Source organism: Martes martes (assembly GCF_963455335.1).
Source record: "Martes martes genome assembly, chromosome: 1".
Lineage (NCBI taxonomy): Eukaryota > Metazoa > Chordata > Mammalia > Carnivora > Mustelidae > Martes > Martes martes.
This window is the reverse complement of record NC_137888.1, coordinates 198,811,217-198,831,618: the sequence shown is the minus strand read 5'-3', so window position 1 is coordinate 198,831,618 and position 20,402 is coordinate 198,811,217. Positions and strand designations below refer to the sequence as shown.

The 20,402-nt window shown below is 48.7% G+C and overlaps 1 protein-coding gene across 1 annotated transcript in view; it reads left to right on the top strand.

Moving 5' to 3' along the window:
• Positions 1 to 13,470, top strand: part of ARIH2 (ariadne RBR E3 ubiquitin protein ligase 2) — a 48,557-nt gene extending 35,087 nt beyond the window's left edge. The window contains 11 exon segments of the mRNA XM_080829077.1: positions 1,479 to 1,629; positions 2,722 to 2,843; positions 4,338 to 4,447; positions 6,138 to 6,255; positions 7,255 to 7,305; positions 7,396 to 7,417; positions 9,595 to 9,746; positions 10,548 to 10,691; positions 11,310 to 11,378; positions 12,681 to 12,764; positions 12,984 to 13,470. Of these exon segments, the coding sequence (XP_080685203.1) occupies positions 1,479 to 1,629; positions 2,722 to 2,843; positions 4,338 to 4,447; positions 6,138 to 6,255; positions 7,255 to 7,305; positions 7,396 to 7,417; positions 9,595 to 9,746; positions 10,548 to 10,691; positions 11,310 to 11,378; positions 12,681 to 12,764; positions 12,984 to 13,055 (1,095 nt within the window). The 3' untranslated portion in view covers positions 13,056 to 13,470.
• Positions 13,471 to 20,402: the final 6,932 nt, after the last annotated feature.

Here is a 20,402-nt window from a genome sequence, read left to right as displayed (position 1 = left end):
GTACTCCAGTCCTGCTGAGTTCCTTGGTTTTCCCAAGCTCACCGCACACCTCTTTGACTCTGCTTGTGCCGTTCCTGGCCTGGAATGTCCCGACCCTGTCCCCATCTTTGCTGTGGGAATAGAACTCATCTTTTTTTTTTTTTTTTTTAAGATTTTATTTATTTATTTGACAGAGAGATCACAAGTAGGTAGAGAGGCAGGCAGAGAGAGAGGGAAGCAGGCTCCCCACTGAGCAGAGAGCCCAATGCGGGGCTCGATCCCAGGACGCTGAGATCATGACCCAAGCCGAAAGCAGAGGCTTAACCCACTGAGCCACCCAGGTGCCCCTAGAACTCATATTTAAAGACCCATCTCTCACAAAGCCTGTGATCTCTTCTCTCCAAACACCTCTAGTCATGTCTTGAAATCTTTACCTGCATGATGTAACGATTCACTTATCTTCCTCAGCTCCCCTCTCAGACTGTGTGCTTTATGGTTAGGAACCATATCTTACAATGCATAGCAATGTCCTTTGTATTTAGGAGTTTGACAAACATTTGTCACGTGAGTAAAGGCCATGTTGAAAGCGCTCTTTAGGAGGGAGAATCGGGGTTCAAATTAGTACACAACTTCTGTAGCTCTTAGGAGAAAATTTCCAGAAGCATATTGGATAAACATGAGAATACAGCCTTTTTCCTCCAGTTGCTTTTTGTATTCCCAGTGAACTAACCAGAACCTAATGTAAACCCATAGTGGACTTCTCCATCAGTTTGTGGCTTGGGCCAAGGGTCCCGCATTGTCTTTGCCGGTTCATGTAGCATGGCATAGATTCTGGAGTTCAAGCTTTGCTGTTATTTGCCCAGGTCCTGGAAGGTTTCTACCCTAGTAGGAGCCTTCCTCTTCCCTCTAAGTTAGTTGTATATGATATCTTGCAGTGTGGTAAGGATGAGTTGTGAGTTAGTAAAAACCATGAAGCTTTATGTTTTGGGCATACGTGTGTGGGAAAAGCACTGTCTTTGACAAGTAAACCTGCTGTTTGGGCTTGTTAGAAGCTTCACATGCTCAGCTCAGTCTCTGAGAACCTCTGTGGTGGCAGCTCTGTGTACCGAATGGTGCGGTTTGTAAAAGAAACCCAGTAGCCTCTGAAAGCAGAAGTTGGATTGAATGACCTTTAAAGACCTTGGCAATTTGGAAATCCAGTGTTTTGCAGCCTGACATTATAAACTACTGTAAGTTCTCCTTTCAGCCTTCCTCTGCCTCTCTGAATCCTAGTGATTATACAAGCCCAGCTCATGTGCCACCTTCTTCAGGAAGCCTTCCTGACCTGTGCTTTCTGTTCAGAACTTTTGGGACCCACAGAGCCCACACATTGCAGTTGAGTTCTGACACGTGTTGCAGGGTCAGGCTCTCCTCCCATGCACCTAGCTGCGTCAGGCGCCCCTGTGGCCTCCCAGGATCTGAAGGCTCCTCTTCACTCAGCTGACTCTGTTTCTCCCCAGGTTCCCACGGCCCACCCCCCTCACCACTGCGCAGTGTGTATGCAGTTTGTGCGCAAGGAAAACCTACTTTCTCTGGCTTGTCAGCACCAGTTTTGCCGTAGCTGCTGGGAGCAGCACTGCTCAGTACTCGTCAAGGACGGCGTGGGTGTGGGTGAGTCTGCTGCAGAATTTGTAAAAGGCTGCTGTGAAGTATTTATCTTCCACTTTGCCCTTGCAGGTACTCAGGTCAGCTGCGTGTTTTCTTCTGAGCCTGATAAGGGTTTTTATTGTCAGAACCATTAGTTTCTAAAAACATCAGGCTGAACAGTGGTACGATTTTCCCTAGTCCTGAGCAATGAGAGGATTAAGGCTATTATTTGGGCATATGTGTGAATGTTGGTGTGAGTGCAAGGTGAACTTTTGGGAGAACTCTCCTTTAAGCTGCCTACCACATCTTGATGCCCCAAGTGGGAGCCATAACTCAGAAACCCTCAGAGAATCCTGCTATTTAGGTAGCATAACACAAATCAGGTTTTGTGACTGGTTATGGGAGTGGTTTTTTGTACTATGACTTTGATGGTATCAGATCTCAGTTAGCATCCCACTAACAGTATCTGCAGAATCTCATAGTGTTGGGTGGTGGTCACTTGCACGTAATATTAAATGTCACAAAATGAAATTGTTAGTCAAGAACCATATAGGATTTTTAAAGATTAACCTCTACATTCCATGGGGGTCTTGAACTCACATCCCCAAGATCAAGAGTTGCCTGCTCTACCAACTGAGCCAGACAGATGCCCTAAGAACCATAAAGGATTTTTTTAGATGATACTGCTTTTTTAGTGGTGCTGTTTGTGGTATATGTGTAATTTGAGATAAATTTTAGTTGTGTCACTGCAAATATGTTAATCTGTCTCTCTCTCTCTTTTTTTAAAGATTATTTATTTATTTATTTGACAGAGAGATCGCAAGTAGGCAGACAGGCAGGCAGAAAGAGAGGGGAAGTAGGCTCCCTGCTGAGTAGAGGGCCCGATGCGAGGCTCAATCCCAGGACCCTGAGACCATGACCTAAGCCAAAGGCGGAGGCTTAACCCACTGAGCCACCCAGGCGCCCCTCTCTCTCTCTTTTTACAATAAATTCTGTGACTTCAAGGATTTCCTATATAGAATCTGAATTTGTTGGGTGAAGGGTGAACTCAGTGGGGAAGTACATTACCATCATGTCTTTCGCAGTGCAGTTATCCGTCATGTTTTTGTTCAACAGGAGTCTCTTGCATGGCTCAGGACTGTCCACTCCGAACACCAGAGGACTTTGTGTTTCCATTGCTGCCCAATGAAGAATTGAGAGACAAATACAGGCGCTACCTCTTTAGGGACTACGTGGAGGTATGACCAGCCCCTGTCGTTGCACGTCTGTCTTCCTGGACCTACCTTGCATCTCGTGCTCACCACAGTCACTTTGTAGATGAGGCTGCCATTTGGTGCTACAATTTGAAAAAAGAGCTCCGTGGTTTTTACAAAGTGGAGAAACCACTAGAGTGGTAGTGAGGAACTCAGGGCCTGGAGTCAGGCTGACAGTGATGTGAATCCCAGATCTGTTACTCCTCACTGTGTAGCCTTCCACCCTTGATTTGGTTTTCTTGGTTTTCTCTGGTAGAATGGTCAGGCCTCCTCCCCTTCCACACAGTTGCTTAAACAAACTGTTGTATGTCAGGGGATGAACACGGGTCAGGGCTGTCTCAGGAGCTGCTGTTGCATTTGGTTCACTGGGTGATGGTAAAGCACAGGGAAGGGGTATTGGTTCTTTTTTTTTTTTTTTTTAAATATTTATTTATTTATTTATTTGACAGACAGAGATCACAGTAGGCAGACAGGCAGGCAGAGAGTCAGGGGAAGCAGGCTCCCCACTGAGCAGAGAGCCCAATGTGGGGCTCGATTCCAGGACTCTGGGATCATGACCCAAGCCGAAGGCAGAGGCTTTAACCCACTGAGCCACCCAGGCACCCTGAAGGGGTATTGCTTCTTGTGCACTTTGAAAACTTGTTCAGGATTCCATCATGGTCAGTTTTGGATTCCCTCCCCTCCTTTGGGCTCTGGTTCGGGCTTGCAGCCTTGGTGCAGCATAGTTCTCATCGTTTTTGCCGCTTGTGCCTGAGCTGACCAGATTGACTGACAGGCCGGGTGTTCTCATGCATGGGCTCGGGATAAACAGTGCCTTGTGCCCTGTGCTATTTGCTGCCTTTGGTACATGCATGAGGGTCATTGAGCCTCTCAGAGCTTTTGTTTTTGTTTTTAGGTAAAATTGGTGTGTAACGTTATATTGGTTTCAGGTATACAACATAATAACTCAATATATGCTACAAAGTGACCACCAAAGTAAATCTAGTAACCTCTCACCATATAATTGACCCCCTTCACCCATTTCACACACCCTATTCCCCCTTCCTCTTCTGTTCTCTGTATCTTTGAGTTTTGTTTTGTTTTGTTTTGTTTTAAGATTCTGCATAGAAGTGAAATCATACCATAGTTGTCTTTCTCCATCTTATGTCACTTAGGAATAATACTTCAGATGCACAGCTCACTGGGCTATGTTCCTTTCCAGACCTGGTGCCTGTGTACTTTCATCTCACAGACACAGTTTTATATGACAATCTAGCTTTAGATCATTCTAGTGAGTTGCTACCTAGTTTTAGCTAAATATTCATAGGTCTTCAATATCTGCCTGATGCTGTTCTTTGTGACATGCTTCCTGAATTCCTGTAGCCCTTTGATAGAAGTCATCGGCTGGAAGGACAGAAGGTGTTTGCGCTCTCAGGGAAGTCTGATGTGGAAGCAGTGACTAGGGGATGTCCTCATTGTTTCTCCTTGGTGTGTTCACAGAGTCATTACCAGCTCCAGCTGTGCCCTGGTGCAGACTGCCCCATGGTTATTCGGGTACAGGAGCCTAGAGCTCGCCGAGTACAGTGCAATCGGTGCAACGAGGTGTTCTGGTAAGAGTGAGTGCGGGCGCTGAGCATCCCTGGGCTTCCACCTTGTCCTCCGAAGCACAACTGCCATTGCTGTGGGTGAGGGTGGGGCTGAGAAAGACAGGGTCTATGAGCCTAACCAGCAGCTCTGCTCCAAGTGGGCCGGGTATATACCCAGCATCTCACATTCCACGGGATGTTTGATCATGCTCAGTCCAGAAACAAGAGTGGCACAGATTCTCAGAGAATGTGCTGTGGTTTATATTATGAGACTTACGGCACCAAGATGTGTCTTTGTGGGTTGTATGTGCCTGCACAGATAATCATGTGTTACTGTGTTTGAAAGCTACAACCTTCGGTATTTGAATCTTTCTCCATCTTGGCCTTTGTAGGCTAATTTTATAACACTATAATTCATAAAGGTAGTTTATGTCTGGGGTTTACTACATTCAGTAGGTGGGGGTATAGCTAAAGTGTACTGAAGACTTACCATGAGAAAGACACTATTCTGATCACTTTACGTACATTGTCACAGCTGTATGTTATAGGGTGGAAATGGAGATACAAGGCAGTGGCATAGCCATAACTTAGGTCCACATCTGTGTCTGTCTCTAATCATGCCTCCCTAAGATGATTCATGGTGGGGCTTCAGAGAAACTATATGGAAAATTGGTGTGTGTGCATGTGTACTTGCCTTTCAAAACATCGTTGAGGAAGTCTGGGGCTCACCAAAGATTAAGAACCACTAACGCAAGCGTGCCTTGGTGGGTCAGTCAGTTAAGCGTCCAACTTTTGATTTCATCTGTTGTCTTGATGTCAGGGTCATGAGTTCAAGCCCCATGTTGGGATCCATGCTAGGCATGGAGCTTACCTTAAAACAAAACAAAACACAAACCACTAATGTAGTTGCTCTCTCCATTCTTTGTATCGCACATTATTTTTTTTTAAAGATTTTATTTATTCGACAGAGACAGCACATGTGGAGGGAGAAGGAGGAGCAGGTTTCCCACTGAGCAGAGAGCCTTACACGGGGCTCGATCCCAGGACCTTGAGATTATGACCTGAGCCAAAGACACCCCCGTGTCCCACATTATGAACTTCTTTCCCTGGGGCATGTGTTAGACTGTTTGCCTTAGTGCCTTTACTATCCAGACGTTGTGTTAGCTTGGACAAAAGGGAAATTAAAAACACGGAAGCCTAGCCGGGCGAGTGTTGGAGTGTTTTCTTTTCTGATTTTAAGTTTCAGGCATTGTCAGGTGTATCATGGCCCTGCCGACTGAACAGGTTCTGTCGTGTGTATATCTTGTGCACATCTGGCTGGGAGCTGAGTCAGGGCTCCCAGAAAAGTTGATCTTGGTTCTGCCTTGGATCCGAACTTAGTTATCCATCTCAAAGAACCTCGCCATGCCCTTTGAGAAGCTGAACTCTGAATTTGACATCCTTTAAGGGAGAATTGACACCACACAGGATATTTAAGACAGAAGCATTTTATTAAGGTTTGTTAAGAGTGTGACTTAGAAGTGCTTAGATTGAAGAGAAATTCATACAGTATTTCAGTATAGCTCTGGGTAAGTAAGGATCTCAAAGACCTTGAGAAATGACGTGACTTCTTTGAGAAACTCTAATTCAGGATCTGTTGGCTTGGATAGGAAAATGGAAAACATGGGACCCTGACCTAACAATTATTTGAATGTTTTTCTTTTCTGGTTTTAAGTTTCAAGTGTCGTCAGATGTATCACGCCCCCACAGACTGCGCCACAATCCGGAAATGGCTCACGAAGTGTGCAGACGACTCTGAAACAGCCAACTACATTAGTGCTCACACTAAAGACGTAAGGACTGTATCTTACCTGTCATGGATCTGCCCTCCTTAATGCTGCCTAGGGCCTCACCCAGGAGGCTGGACATTTGAGAGCAGAACACTCAGGGCTCCAGGGCCCTTGCTGGAGGCTGCAGACCCTTGCCCAGACTTGGCAGAGTTTGCAGTGGACTGTCATAGTATGTGTTGGGTGCATTTCTTTTAATAAAATGCTGAACTACCTGGAAAAGTTTGACCCATGGGGTGACTAATTAGAAGAAAACTAATTAAAAGAAAATTTGAGTGCCTCTGGGCTTTAACAGCCCTGGAAGAGAGGTGGTTGATAGCAACATGTAGTAAAGAGCAAGGCTCTGCTGCAAGCCCAGGCATGCCCTGTTCCCACTCTGAAATTTCCCATGGGAAAACATGGCCCTCAGCCCCTCAAGCCCTGGGTGACTCAGCACCTACCCTGAGCTGGTCATGTGCTGAGTTGCTGCACTCACAGCACAGCCGTGACCGTGACCTCATTAAACATAGTCTGCTTCGTGGCCGTGGGAGAGCAGAGCATCACACTGGTCTCTGCATTGCTGCCTAGGTTGGGGCATCTCTCAGTGAGAGCAAGTGAGTGTTAGTGACTGCTCCCATGCCCTCTTGCGGGTGCAGGTGTCCAGGCAAGCCGACCAGGACTTGGTCCAGTGGGCAGTGCTTGTGTTGCTTTGGCATTCTTCCCAAGCAGGCAGCTTTATGCTGACTCAGCTGTGCTTAATCTGAGCAGCCTCGTGGCAGAGACAGATGGTGGAAGACTTAGTGGGGCTCAGCCGGTGCTTGGAGTGTTTCAGAGCCAAACGCGCTGACCTCATTTCCTTGAATTGCTGTTCCAGCCTCAGCGACCCGCCACATTTAAGTGAGATGCTCCTCCCCAGAAGGGCTCGCACGATGAGCTACTGGGCACGGGTACCAGGAGCTTTGTGTAGTTTGTCTTAGAACCGGCCTGGTGGTGCGTGAGCCTAACGGCGCCCTTCTGTCTCCTCAGTGTCCCAAGTGCAACATCTGCATTGAGAAGAACGGAGGCTGCAACCACATGGTGAGCAGAAGCCCGTACCCTTTGCATATGTGCCGTGGAGCCTTTGGTCAGCGTTCCCTTAACATGTTCTCTTCTGTTTCCCTCTGACAGCAATGCTCCAAGTGTAAACACGGTGAGTTCCAGGTGTGGTGCACGAGGCCCAGGGGCACAGTCTGCATTTCTTGTGCTGGGCCTCCACGGCTTGTTTAGTGAGTGCTTTTGTAGTGAAGTAACAAAGGGCGGCCGCAGTCACTTACAGTACCCAGCCCAAAGCAGCTCTTGATCTTTTATCTATCTCTTCTGGTGCCTCTTACAATCTCACTGCCATCTTGCTGACACAGACAGAAGTCACAGTTGGCATGACTCTTAGACCTTCATGATCCTCAGTCATCCAAGAAGATTTAGTGTGCTCTTTTTATTTTTGCCAAGGCAGGTAAGTAATGGGGGCTTATCTGTGCTACCTTTACAGATAACCTTTTAGAACAGGCTGTTTTATTGGTGGGAGTCACAGAAGAGTCTTCCTTTGAGGTTTTATAAAGTTTCCACAAGGGCTTTTGATACAGCTTTTCAGATTGCCTTCATCCATCAGGAGTAGCTTATTACATGGAACTTGTTGGCTTTGCTTTCCTTCCTGTCAGATGCAGTAAAGAAATTTGTTCAAGTAGAAAGTATGTACAAACAGGTCTCCTACATCGCAGCTTCAGTGCTGACCAGAAGGCCCTGAGGGTTTTTCTTTGTAAGGATTCATCTAATGGTATTCTTGTGTTTTCCCAAGAGCTCACCATAATCAGAATGGACATGACAAGGAATTAGAAGGGAACAGTGACGGTGAAGTGTAGCATGAAGTCAGGCTGTGGGTAGTGGCATATTTCCTCAGTGGTATCCCACTCTGTGTTTGAGTGAGAGGGGCTTGTATCATCCGCTTAGAACAGTGCATAAGATGTGCATACGGTTTAAGGAGAAATGGCAAGTGAACACTCCGGTACCCATCATACTCCTAGTACCCAAGAAGTCCCCTGAGTATCCCTCCCCACAGTCTTCCCATCCCTCACCACCCACAGTTAGCTGCCATCCCTTGCATTCCTATACAGTTTGACCACCTCTACAGGCAACCCTAAGCAGTGCAGTAGTGTTTAAGACAGGAGCAAGCAGCACCTGGCTGATTAAGGGGATAGCAGTATTGCTGCTGTTTGGTGAAGGCTCCCAGGAGAAGAGAACGAACTCTGGGTCTCTGAGTTTGGCTTTAGCCTCCCCAGATTTTATATAAGAGGTCCTTTGGAGAAGTCAGTGAACCATCTTGAATCCTGGAAAACAGGGTTTACCGTAACCCTGTCAGGGTCTTTTGTCAGAGATAGGATATACATCAGACAGGCTAAAGATCTGGCCATCAACGGAACTGTGGTTGGCCACCTGCCATTAGACCGCAGTAAATGTTGGATGTTTGGTGGATCTTTTTTTTTTTTTTTATTCTAATATTCGGTGGGGTTTTGGTTTTTTTTTTATAATTTTTTAATTTTTGGTGGATCTTTATTTTTACCTCTTGGTTTCCTCAGTGTAGAAGCAGACTCATAATTCTGAGTAGGAACTATTGGGTAGCTGTTGGTTTTATAGAAGTGTTCTTTTTTTAAGAAATGACAAAACAGGGGAAAGCCTTTATTCCTAACTTTTGTACAAAATCTTTTTTTTTTTTTTAAGATTTTATTTATTTATTTGACAGAGATCACAAGTAGGCAGAGGCAGGCAGAGAGAGAGGAGGAAGCAGGCTCCCCACTGAGCAGAGAGCCCGATGCAGGGCTCGATCCCAGGACCCTGGGATCATGACCTGAGCCGAAAGCAGAGGCTTTAACCCACTGAGCCACCCAGGCGTCCCTGTACAAAATCTTCTTAGGACAGGCGTTGTGAGGGTGGGAGGTAGTCAGGGCAAATCTGTGTTCCAGATGGCCAGATGGGCCTCACTGGACAAGTTTCTGCTTCTCTCAATGGCACTGACACAGCACACCAGTGGTCTTGTACAGTCAGCACCCTCCCGTGTTGGGTTAAGAAGGTACAAAGCTTATGTGCTTATGGAACAGAGAGTATCTGTTGGCTGTTGTACCTAGTGGCAAGGAAGGGCTACAGGGACAGTGTTATGTGTCAAAGAGGAGAGGTGCACATTCCTCCTGGAAACAGGCACCCATAGGAAGCTGTGGGCAGGTAACAACCCCCACCCCTCTACCCTTTCACAGGATCTGTCTGTCCCACCACTTTAACTGTTGGAGGAATGTCGGCTTACCTTGTGGGTGTAAATGCCTCGTTTTCTATTCTTTGCAGACTTCTGCTGGATGTGTCTAGGAGATTGGAAGACCCACGGCAGCGAGTACTATGAGTGCAGTCGGTACAAGGAGAACCCCGACATTGTCAACCAGAGCCAGCAGGCACAGGCCAGGGAGGCCCTCAAGAAGTACTTGTTCTACTTTGAGAGGGTAGGCGTCTTCTCTGGAAACTGCCCCTCATGAGTGGGCTTCTCCCCACCGGCCTGCTGAGGGAGAACTCCCAGGGACTGGCGTGCAGTACGTACACAGAAGTCAGGGAGAGGAGCTCCTGCAGTGGGCCTGACTGATGCTTCCATAAATGTGGCTTTCGGGCTCCACGGGGCAGCCATGACCAACAGCGCTCTTTGAATCATGGGTTGAAGGACAATGAGGGGAGCATCAGGTAGTCTTTTACATCTGGTACCATCTTAATCAGATTTAGAGGGCACTTCCTCCCAGGAAGACCCTTCAGAAGCCAGCAGAGTATGGCGCATTTGCTTTCTAAGCACAGTAGACCAGTGGGTACCCAGCTTTGTTTCGTCTTCAGGGCTGAAGCCCTATTGCCCTAGATGATAGAGTGATCTGAATGGCACGCACTGCTTAGGACAGGGTCAGTAGTATAGTCTGAGGAAGTCCCCTTCCTGGAGCGCCTGAGTGACTTGGTCTTAGCGGACTAGTGATTTCGGCTCAGATTATGGTCTCAGGGTCCTGGGATCAGTCGACATTGGGCTCTGCACTCAGCAGGGCGTCTGCTTCTCTCCATCTCCCTCTGCCCCTCCACCCTGCCCTGTGGGCGTGCTCTCTACCCTCTCTCTCAAATAAATAAATTGTTAAAAAGAAGAAGAAAAAGTCCTCCTCCTGCCCCACACACAGTCCCCATAAGTTAGGTGAAGCTGTGGCCATGCTGTGCCAACCAAGGTGTCTGTTCTGAACTTCCGTCTGGACTTGTGCACCTTTCTCTGTGCCCTGTAGTGGGAAAACCACAACAAGAGCTTGCAGCTGGAGGCACAGACCTATCAGAGGATTCATGAGAAGATTCAGGAGAGAGTCATGAATAATCTGGGGACGTGGATTGACTGGCAGTACCTACAGAATGCTGCCAAGCTCTTGGCCAAGGTCTGTACCCCCTCCGTCTTCTGATCCCTGGCCCAGCACCTGGCCCTCTCAGGCCCAGATGTCTGAGGATGGGAGGGTGGGAGACAGTTTTGGGGGCAGGGGAGCCCAGCACTTCATATCACTTTGTGTGCTTCTGCTTCTGGGCCCACAGTTCCCTGGGTTGTGCCCACTGAGGACCCAGCCTGCTGCTGGCTGCAAGGGGATTTCCAAGAAGAGTTCCACTACCTCAGCCACAGGGAAGGAAGTGCAGGGGAAACTAGAGCCCTTCTTCTTTTGTCCTATCCATGTGTCACTCCGAAGAAACTAAGAGATTATCTTTGGACAAGTGTTGAGATAGATATGTGGACTCTGATGTCCGACTTGAGGGAAGAGCCATTGAGACAGCTGCTGGTGATAAATCACAGTTGGAAAAAGGAACCGTGTGTTCTGTGACCATTTCTGTTTCAGCTTTTCCCATGTTGTCCCCCAGTTCATCCTTGATTGGCTTGGCGTCATTTCTTTCAAGCCCGTACCTGTAGAGCCAGGCTCACTTTCGTGGTAGGGTAAGAATCATGAAAGCCACCAGAGACGCTTGCGGGTTGGGTCACACGTGCATGCGCCTTCTCTCTTCTGTTCCAGTGCCGGTACACCCTGCAGTACACTTACCCGTATGCCTACTACATGGAGTCTGGACCCAGGAAGAAGCTGGTAAGGCCAAGCAGTCCTGTGCTCTGCCCTTTAGCTTCAGAGATACCCTTGTCTATCCATACTTTCCAGGAGAGAGGGGACCAGACCCGGGTTGTTGGGAGGGCAAAAGTTTTAAAAGTTAGCTCTCCTGGGGCGCCTGGGTGACTCAGTCGGTTAAGCGTCTGACTCTTAGTTTTGGCTCAGGTTATGATCTCAGGGTGGTGAGATTGAGCCACACTCCACGCTCAGCACGGCACCTGCTTAAGATTTGCTCTCTCTTTCACCCCTGTGTGCATATGTGCTTGCTCGCTTTCTTTCTCTCTCTCAAAAAAAAAAAAAAAAAAAAAAATGCAGTTCTCCTTTAGGCTTCTCTAAAATAGACTTCAGGCCCTGGCATTTTGTGTAATATCAAGGCAGGTACACCAAAGCTCCTGAATGGCCATAGTTACAGGACACTCTGTGGCCACGTGGGAGGCTGGCACCCATGATTTAGGAGGACACCCAGCTTGCACGTTCCTAATTTATAGTGGACTTTTTTACATCTTTGTTTAATTCTCTATCTTAGATATGAGTCATTTCCCCTGGTGATAAAGTAGTTCACATTTATTGTTTAAATGTTGGAAAACAAAAACATTTGCATCATCCATAATCCCAGCAGAAAGACATGGCCACTGTTAGCTTTTTTCAGCCTTTTAAAATTATTTCTACACTTACTGTTAATTTTATACATGCCATTTTGTTGTTACGACCATTTATTGTTGCCGCTGTCCTTATTTACCAGGCTGCTAAATACCATTTTTAGCCCATGCATAAATGTTTCATTACATGGTCGTCCCATCATTTTGGGCGTCCGTTGTTGCAGTTTTTCATTACTATAAGATGTTGAGGAACACTTTGTGTATAAATGTACAGTGGATGTACAATTACTAAGTCGAATGGTTTGAATATTTTTAAGACTTGATTTCCAGAAGGGCTGGAAAAAGGTAGTACTCCGTGAATACCATGTCTGTGAATATCCATTTTAACTTATTTTAGCAGCATCTGTTGCCTGTATGTGGGGAGTACTGTCTTCAGTGGCTTAAGTTTTTCCCCTCTCTTTCGGGCTGGAGGGTGAGTGTGGCCTTGCCGCCTGGCTGCGCTCTTCAGGTAGCCTTTTGACTGGATTCTGGCTCTGGCGATAGGAGCCAGCCCTGCTCTCTGAGGACCGGCTCAGGGCTGTCTGTAGCTCATGCGAGCCTCAGGTGCTGCATCTGCCCCTCCATCTGCAGGCCCTGGCCCGGCTGCAGCCCCTCTCCTTTTGACCCTCCTGCTCTGCCCATACAGTTTGAATACCAGCAGGCTCAGCTGGAGGCTGAGATCGAGAACCTGTCGTGGAAGGTGGAGCGCGCAGACAGCTATGACAGAGGGGTAAGTGTCTCCCCCCTTCCTGGTGCCTCTGTTGCAGGTCAGGGAGGACCGGCTTGTTAGCAGGCGACAGGGTTGTCAGCATGTGGACCGGAAGCTCTGTAGGGAAGGGTGGGAAGTGCCTTTGTCCCCTTGAAACCCCTGACGTGGTGGGTGTGGCTTTGGCTGCTTAGTGCACTCGGGACTGGGCGGTGCAAGCACCATCTTGCTTCCCTGGTGCAGGACTTAGAGAACCAGATGCACATTGCAGAGCAGCGGAGGAGAACCCTGCTGAAGGACTTCCATGACACCTAGACTGGGACACGGAGGCGCCGGAGTGAGGACGATGTGGCTGCAAGGCCTCCCGGCTGCCGAACTGCATGCTGCAGGCTCTGCCTTTCACCACCTCAGGCAACAGCCCGGGCCCCACTCCTGACAGACACTGGCCACACACCTTAGTCCATTTCTGTTTTTCTTCTCATCTTTTCGCTTTTTGTTTCTACCAGGGTAGAGGCCATGTTGAATTGGCCTCTTTTCAGGACTTTTAATTCCCCCTGGATGGTTGTTGGGAGGGAGGGAAAGTTTTTTCTGAATGACTATTAATAGTATTAGATCATTACAACTTATGTAATTTTCAAAGGTTGTATAATTATACAAAAAAAAAAAAAAAGACAAACCATAGAATTACACAGAACCCTTTTTAAAAATAAATTGGCATTGGAGTGTTTTACCCTCTAGCTATTTTACTTAGAATGTAACATGCTGCCTGCCCACCCTGCCTCAGAATGTCTCTTGCAAGAGGGCCCCAGGGTGGTCTCTGTTTTCCAGATTCTCATGTGTTTGGCCACAGCTGGTGTCTCAAGGGAAAAGCGTGGGTGGCAGACGGTGGGCAATTGAGTTGGCCTGTGTAATGGGCATGGAGCACAGGGAATCACATCATGCCTTCTGCCTGGTCCTTGGGGACCCTTTGTGGTCGGGTGTACCTGCCTTACCCTGCAGTGAGGAGATAATACAGAAAGGGGCCTTGTCATAGGGTGTCGTCATCTCTTTAAAAGCAATTCGTTTTACCTTGGTCCTTTCTTTTGTGCCAGTGTTCCAGTGATATAACTAACCAGGTTCACACACGGCTGGGCGTACCTGACACTGTGCTTCTGCACTGTCTCTGGTGCACTTCAGGGTCAGAGTTCAGCATGGCCCACCCAAGGGCACAGGTCTTCCGGACTCAGGGGCCTTGTTTGCACAAGTGCTTTTCATGTTATCAGGAGTGAGTTCTCCTCCTCCAGAGTGGCTGCTCAGGGGTCTGGAAGTCTGAGGCCAGGAGGGTCCTGGATTTGTGGTCCCAGCTACTATGCTGGAAGGGCTGGCCAGGGGAGAGGGCCAGCTTCTGCACAGTTGAGTGCAAAGGAACAGGTGGTTGGTGTGGTGTCCTGCCTGTCCTGAACCTGGTTCTATGAGCCTTCTAAAAGTTACATCTGTGATAGCTGGGGTTTTTGTGGCTTGGTTCATTGCCTCCACTCTGAGGCGGGCAGAGCTGTCTGTACTCGACAGGGCCTCCTTCACCTCCTGGAAGAGTTGCTTGGGAGGTCTGTGAATATTCCAGAGGAAGTCCTTTGATACTCAGACATTCTCACCTCAGTCAGCAGTTTCCCAGGGACCATGTTAGCTATAAACTGAATCACTCTTGAAGACAGAGGGCAGCTATAATTCTTGGGATCATGGGATACACGGCTGGCCGCAGGCTCCTTGTCTCCCCCCGAGTCCCAACCCAGACTTTGTCTCTTCCTGTCATCCTCAAGGGAGGGACTGTGGGGTGGAGTGGGAGAATAAGTTAGGAGTGCAGCACATGAGCCCAGAATTGAATGGCGGGGAGCTTACTGAAGGAGGAGCATGCCTGCTACAGGACCTGGGGCTGGGTGTCTGTGCTGCCCACTCCGTCAGGTCCTTCCTGTGTCACCACCATGGCAGAGGCGTTGAAGCTCTGTGCCTTACGTCACACCCTGGGCATCCTGGGCAGTTCTTGGCCTGCACAGCTACCACGTGGTGCACTGGTACCCAGACTGTAGCCTGCAGCCCCTGACTTGTGGAGAGCTTCCGTTTGTGCCCCCAGGGGCTGTCCTTGGCCAACATCATCAGGAAGATGGGAAAGGTCAGGCAGAATTGTTCTGCCCTACAAAGGATAGAAGATAAAGGAAGGCACAGTGTTTTCATGAATTTACCATAATATCTTTGTTTTCTTCAAAGAAAAAGTTGAGGCAACGTCATCTGCTCAGTGTTGAGTGGTTTATTCAAAATAAACAGAGTTTCTGATTATAAAATTGTGTAGTCTTCCTTCCAAGGATCCAGGTAACCTCCTGAACCAACACCCCAGGGGATTCTGGCCAGTGAGCACCAACTGAGGGCCTTCCTGCTGATCAGCTCCCTCCACTAGAGAGCTGTGAAGGTCCCGGGGGCTTCTGTTCTGCCTTCCTGCTGTGTCTGGCTTTCTGAGGAGAGGGCATCTACGGAGGGAAGTTGAATATCCTGCCCGTTTTTACCTTCCTCTCCCTCCCTGGGTTGCAGGCCATACCATTCCCCCCCCCCAAAGAGATCCTGGGATTGCGGCCGAGTACTAGTGGGAATGCCCCACAGCTCCTGCAGAGGCCCCGGGTCCCTCATTCAGAAACCCCCTGGGCCCCTCCAAAGCAGACGTGGAAGCTTAGGGTTATACAGTATGGGGGGGGGGGTGCTTCACAGGGACTCTGGAGTTACAAAGCTAGGACTCTGGACAGAAACCCAAGTGTGTGGAGTTTAATCCCAAGGGTTGAGGACAGGAAGTGGAGTTTGGGTTCTGAATTGAGGGGGTCTACACTTGTGGCAAGAGGGGCAGCAACTTTAGTCATAGTTCAGAGATTAAGGCTCCAAAGCTGTGGGCAGCATGCACGGGACAGGCAAGGCCAGAGAGGCCCTAGGCACTGCCAGTCAACTCCACAGCTGCTCATCCCTGGCCCTCTGGTGTGCTGAGCCCCATGCATGGCACCTGGGCATACCCTTGTGTGCAAAAGATCCACAGGTTCTACCCTCTCAGAGCCTCCAAAGCATGGGGCACACAGATAGAAGTCATCACTAGTGAACATCCCTGAGGCAGCAAGACCCAGGACTAAAGGGTCACTATTGTAGATCAGTGGGCAGGGTACCATGGTCTTGGCACCATACCCTTGGGGATCTTGAACGAGAGGGCACCTGGGTGGCTCAGTCAGTTAAGTGTCTGCCTTGGCTCAGGTCATGATCCCAGTGTCCTGGGATCGAGTCCTGCAGTGGGCTCCCTGCTCAGTGAGGAACCCGCTTCCCCCCGCCCCTTGACCTGCTGTTGTTCCCCATAGTGTGTGGTCTCTCTCTCCAATAAATGAAATCTTTAAAAAATATATTTAAGGGGCGCCTGGGTGGCTCAGTGGGTTAGAGCCTCTGCCTTCAGCTCAGGTCATGATCCCAGGGTCCCGGGATAGGGTTCCGGGATCGAGCCCCGCATCAGGCTCTCTGCTCAGCAGGGAGCCTGCTTCATCCTCTCTCTGTCTGCCTCTGCCTGCTTGTGATCTGTCTGTCAAATGAATAAATAAAATCTTTTAAAAATATATTTAAAAATGAACAAGAGAAGGTAGCATATTCTAGTGAAGTCTAGAGAAGGGATTTTCCATGTTGTCTCCAGGTACAGCAATCAGAGCACTGTCCCTGTACTGGGCCCTGTTTTGGGTACTAAGGACAGCTATTGGTCTTGGCCTAGGTTGGTTTCTGTCCCCACAAGACAATCACACTAATGGTGACTAAGCCTGTACCCACCTAGTCCTCACAGCAGCCCCGTGAGGTAGGTGCTGTCAGAGTGCACATCACTCACTGAGCTGTTCAAAATACGAAGTAATTTGCCCAAGGTTACCACTTCTGGTAAAACAAAAAATGGTTGCCGTTAGAAACTGGAATTAAGGGGCGCCTGGGTGGCTCAGTGGGTTAAAGCTTCTGCCTTCGGCTCGGGTCGTGATCCCAGGGTCCTGGGATCGAGCCCCACATCAGGTTCTATGCTCAGCAGGGGGCCTGCTTCCCCCCCCCCACCCCTGCTTCTCTGCCTACTTGTGATCTCTGTCTGTCAAATAAATAAATCTTAAAAGAAGAGAAACTGGAAATAAGGGGCGCCTGGGTGGCTCAGTCAGTTAAGCATCTACCTTCAGCTCAGGTTGTGATCCCAGGACCCTCGTCCCACATTGAGCTCCTTGCTCAGCGGGGAGTGGTCTGCTTTTCCCTCTGCCTGCTGCACCCCCTGCTTGTTCTCTCTGTCTTGCTCTGTCTCAAATTCTTTTTTAAAAACCTGGAAATAAGTCCCAATTTTTAAAAAATAAATTTTACTTATTTGACAGCACAATCAGGCAGAGTAGCAGGGAGAGGGAGAAGCAGGCTCCCCACTGAGCAAGGAGCCTGATGTGGGGCTCTATCCCAGGATCATGACCTGAGTCAAAGGCAGATGCTTAACGACTGAGCCACCCAGTCGCCCCCATTAGTCCAGTTTTGATAATAGAGGCTAGAACACAGCACAAGGCCCAGATGTGACTGCATTAGCAATTAAGGTGGGACTTCCACTCCCCCCTCCCCCCGCCCTGTGAGGTGAGGCAGTGTGAGGGTGAAAAGCTCTATGGCTCTTACTTTTTAAAAAAATAATAAATTTAAAAAAATTTTTTTAAGATTTTATTTTATTTGACAGAGATCACAAGTAGGCAGAGAGGCAGGCAGAGAGAGGAGGAAGCAGGCTCCCCGCCAAGCAGAGAGCCCGGTGCGGGGCTCAATCCCAGGACCCTGGGATCATGACCCGAGCTGAAGGCAGAGGTTTTAATCCACTGAGCCACTCCCGTGCCCCAAAATAATAAATTTTAAAATGGGATGCCTGGCTGGCTCAGTTGATAGAGTATGGGACTCTTGACCTCAGAGTCATGCATTCAAGCCCCACTTTGGGTGTGGAGCCTATTTAAAAAAGAGAAACATTATGGCCCTCGGGCAGCAAAAAGGCCATAGGTTTTAAAAGGCAGAGTTCCAGTTTATGATGTGGTTGTGAGATTCCCACAACCAACAGCAGGTGGAGCAGAACTAGACAGCATTCCACACCCCCACCCACATGCCCCTGCAGGCTTGCCTTCTGTTGTCTGGTGATGAGTGAGAGAAGGATCTGTGTGTGGCAGTGGGGATTGGTCACCTGGGTACAGGAGATAGGAATATGGGAGAAAGGGGTTTAGAAAAATAAGAAACATGAGGATTTGTGGTGATCTAATTATAGGGTTTTTTTTTTAAGATTTTATTTATTTATTTGACAGAGATCACAAGTAGGCAGAGAGGCAGGCAGAGAGAGGAGGAAGCAGGCTCTCCTTGGAGCAGGGAGCCCGATGTGGGGCTCGATCCCAAGACCCTGGGATCACAACCTGAGCCGAAGGCAGAAGCTTTAACCCACTGAGCCACCCAGGCGCCCCTAGTTTTTTTTTTTTTTTTTAAGACTTTTATTTATTTGACAGAGACACAGCGAGAGAGGGAACACAAGCAGGGGGAGTGGAAGAGGAAGAAGCAGGCTTCCCGCTGAGAAGGGAGCCTGATGCAGGGCTGGATCCTAGGACCCTGGGATCATGACCTGAGCCGAAGGCAGATGCTTAACGACTGAGCCACCCAGTCGCTCCTAATAATAGACATTAAAAGGCTAAAGAGGAAATGGTCTCAACATTCACTCATGGGTACCAGAAAACCATGACATCCTCGGTAAAACTGTGACTCGGCTTGGTGTTTTTCGCATTAAAGAATTTAGGAGGGGTGCCTGGGTGGCTCAGTGGGTTGAGCCTCTGCCTTCTTCGGCTCAGGTCATGATCTCAGGGTCCTGGGATCGAGCCCCGCATCAGGCTCTGTGCTCGGTGGGGCATCTGCTTCCCCCTTTCTCTCTGCCTACTTGTGATCTCTCTCTCTCTGTGTCAAATAAATAAATAAAATCTTAAAAAAAAAATAAAGAATTTAGGAGAGGGCGCCTGGTGGCTCAGTGGGTTAAGCCTCTGCCTTCAGCTCAGGTCATGATCTCAGGGGCCTGGGATCGAGCCCCATATTGGGCTCTCTGCTCAGTGGGGAGCCTGCTTCCTCCTCTCACTCTCTGCCTGCCTCTCTGCCTACTTGTGATCTCTGTCAAATAAATAAATAAAATCTTAAAAAAAAAAAAAAGAATTTAGGAGAGGGCACCTGGGTGGCTCAGTCAGTTAAGCCTCTGCCTTCAGCTCAGGTCATGGTCCCAGGGTCCTGGGATCAAGCCCCGCATCGACCTCTCGGCTCAGTGGGGTGCCTGGTTCTCCCTCTTCCCTTGCTCCTCCACCCTGTTCACGCTCTCTGTGTGTCAAATAAATCTTTTAAGAAAATGAAAAAAAAAAAACTTAGGAGATTAAAAAAGAAGAAGAAAAGGGAAAAATTTTAGGAGAATAATACGATTCGGGGGAAATTTACTTGGCTCCGGTTGTGCTGTGTACTTGGAAGTTGAGCGACTTCGGACCTAACTAGAGTGGCTTAAAGACAAGCTGCAGGAAATCTGGACACTGCTAAGTTGGTAATAGGGCTTTTTTCCATTTGAATCCAAAACATTTCTTTTGTGGCCATTCTGTGTATGTATGAAGGTATGTAAGTATGTGCTTCAGAATTCATTTCAGGGAGCAGGGGCCAGGCCCTTGCTGCCTCTACACTTCCATGTACAGGGAGTCTAAACTCACCTGGTTACCTGCAGATGTGTGGCTTCCAACTCGATCTGAAGCAGAATACTGGACCGCTGGTGCCGTTCGGTCAGCAACCTGACTTCGGCTGAACCTTAACGATTCCCATTACCGCCTCCCCCTCCTCCTCCCCATTAGACATGTCCAGAATGTCTCCTTTGTTTGGGCAGTGTTTCTCTGTAGTATCCCAAGGAGATTGACAAGATGGTCACTGAGGGTGGCTGGATGAGTGGGTGCACCCATGTGCTTAGGCACTATTGAAATCCGCCACTGTGTGTAGAATCTCCCAAGAGAAGGAGGTGGGCCTGCCTTTGGAGCCCCTGGCCTGCTCTGGGGAGACCAGAAAATGCAGACTCCACTTTTCTGGAAGAAAATGGGCAGGAGAAGGGGCTGTTAACAGGGTAAAGGGAAAACCAGTAGTGAGACCTGACTCAGCGGTGTGGCTCTTGTCTGCCTGTCCATGGGGAGGGGTTGGCTTCTGCCCTGGGGCCCGTGCATCACTGCCTGAGGATAACTCAGCCCTAGAACAGCAGGGAGCATGAAAATGCCCAGGCTTTGGCACTGGGCTGCTGGTATGTCCTCCCTCCTCCATACCTGGTGATAATTTGAGTTTCTTTTCCTCTGAGGCGACTACAGTCACACCACCCTGAATGCGCTCAATCTTGTCCACGTATCCTCTGAGGCAATGCTGTCTCAATTATAGAAAAGTCCCCCTTTCACAGAAAAGTGCCTTTCTCCCTCTTTCCCTGTGCCAACTTTGAGGCAAGAAACATTTTTGAGTTCCACAGGTTGTTAGGGGTTTGAGCTTCCTGGTGCCAGGGCTCCTCCAGGAAGCCCTCTCTGACCACTCCAGACTGGATCCCACGGTCTATGCACGTATGCGACCTTGAACATCAGGCCTCTCCTTCCTAAGGCCTGA